The sequence below is a fragment of the Aptenodytes forsteri genome, unplaced genomic scaffold, assembly GCF_000699145.1.
Source record: "Aptenodytes forsteri isolate BGI_AS27 unplaced genomic scaffold, ASM69914v1 Scaffold521, whole genome shotgun sequence".
Lineage (NCBI taxonomy): Eukaryota > Metazoa > Chordata > Aves > Sphenisciformes > Spheniscidae > Aptenodytes > Aptenodytes forsteri.
Genome location: NW_008796207.1, coordinates 4,164 through 4,921, shown reverse-complemented (window position 1 = coordinate 4,921; position 758 = coordinate 4,164). Strand labels below are relative to the sequence as shown.

Genomic DNA, 758 nt, shown 5'->3' with positions numbered 1-758 from the left:
GGGGGGGGGGGGGGGGGGGGTTTTGGTTGGTCCATCCCCCCCCCCCCCCCCCTCCAAAGTCGATCTCCGGGGTGGGATCAGTCCCAGCCACGGGGATCCTGGCCCTGACCAGCGTTGCCAGCACCGATCCCGGCCCCCGGCGGCGATCCCTGTCCCCGTGATCCCGGCGGCGATCCTGTCCCCGATCCAATCCCCAACACCGATTCCCTCCCCAGTGATCCCGCCCCTGGGGGGAATCCTGTCCCCGAAACCGATCCCATCCCCAGGGATCCTGTCCCCAAACCCGATCCCTTCCCTGGGGGCGATCCTGTCCCCAAAACCGATCCCGTCCCCGGGGATCCCGTCCCCAAAACCAGTCCTATCCCCTGGGGTGATCCCGTCCCCGAAACCGATCCCGTTGCTCCCAGGGGCGATCCCTTCTCCAAAACCAATCCCCGCCCCCTCCCTCCGAGGATCCCGTCCCCAAACCCAATCCCGTCCCCGGGGATCCCATCCCCAACGACAAGCCCGTTCCGGGCCCCCCCACCCCGCCGCTAGATCCCATCCCCGGGCGGTGATCCACCCCCTCTCGCTCCCTCCCTACCTTGAGCATCTCGGCACCCGACTGCAGGCACTTCTCCTCCAGCTCGGCCACGAGGGCGGCCAGGACCCGGCGCTGCTCCCCGAGCCGAGCCAGGTTGGCCTGAAGCCGCTGCAGGATCTCGCGCTCTTCCTCCTCCAGCCGCCGCAGCAGCAGCCGCCCCCATCCCTCCAGCAGC

The 758-nt window shown here is 69.8% G+C and overlaps 1 protein-coding gene across 1 annotated transcript in view; it reads right to left on the bottom strand.

The window, feature by feature from the left end:
- LOC103906322 (E3 ubiquitin-protein ligase TRIM39) overlaps positions 1-758 on the bottom strand; it is a gene marked incomplete at its 5' end in the record, with an annotated part of 4,610 nt that overhangs the window by 1,474 nt on the left and 2,378 nt on the right. The window contains one exon of the mRNA XM_019474360.1: positions 584-748. Coding sequence (XP_019329905.1) covers positions 584-748 — 165 coding nt within the window. The remainder of the gene's footprint in view (positions 1-583; positions 749-758) is intronic.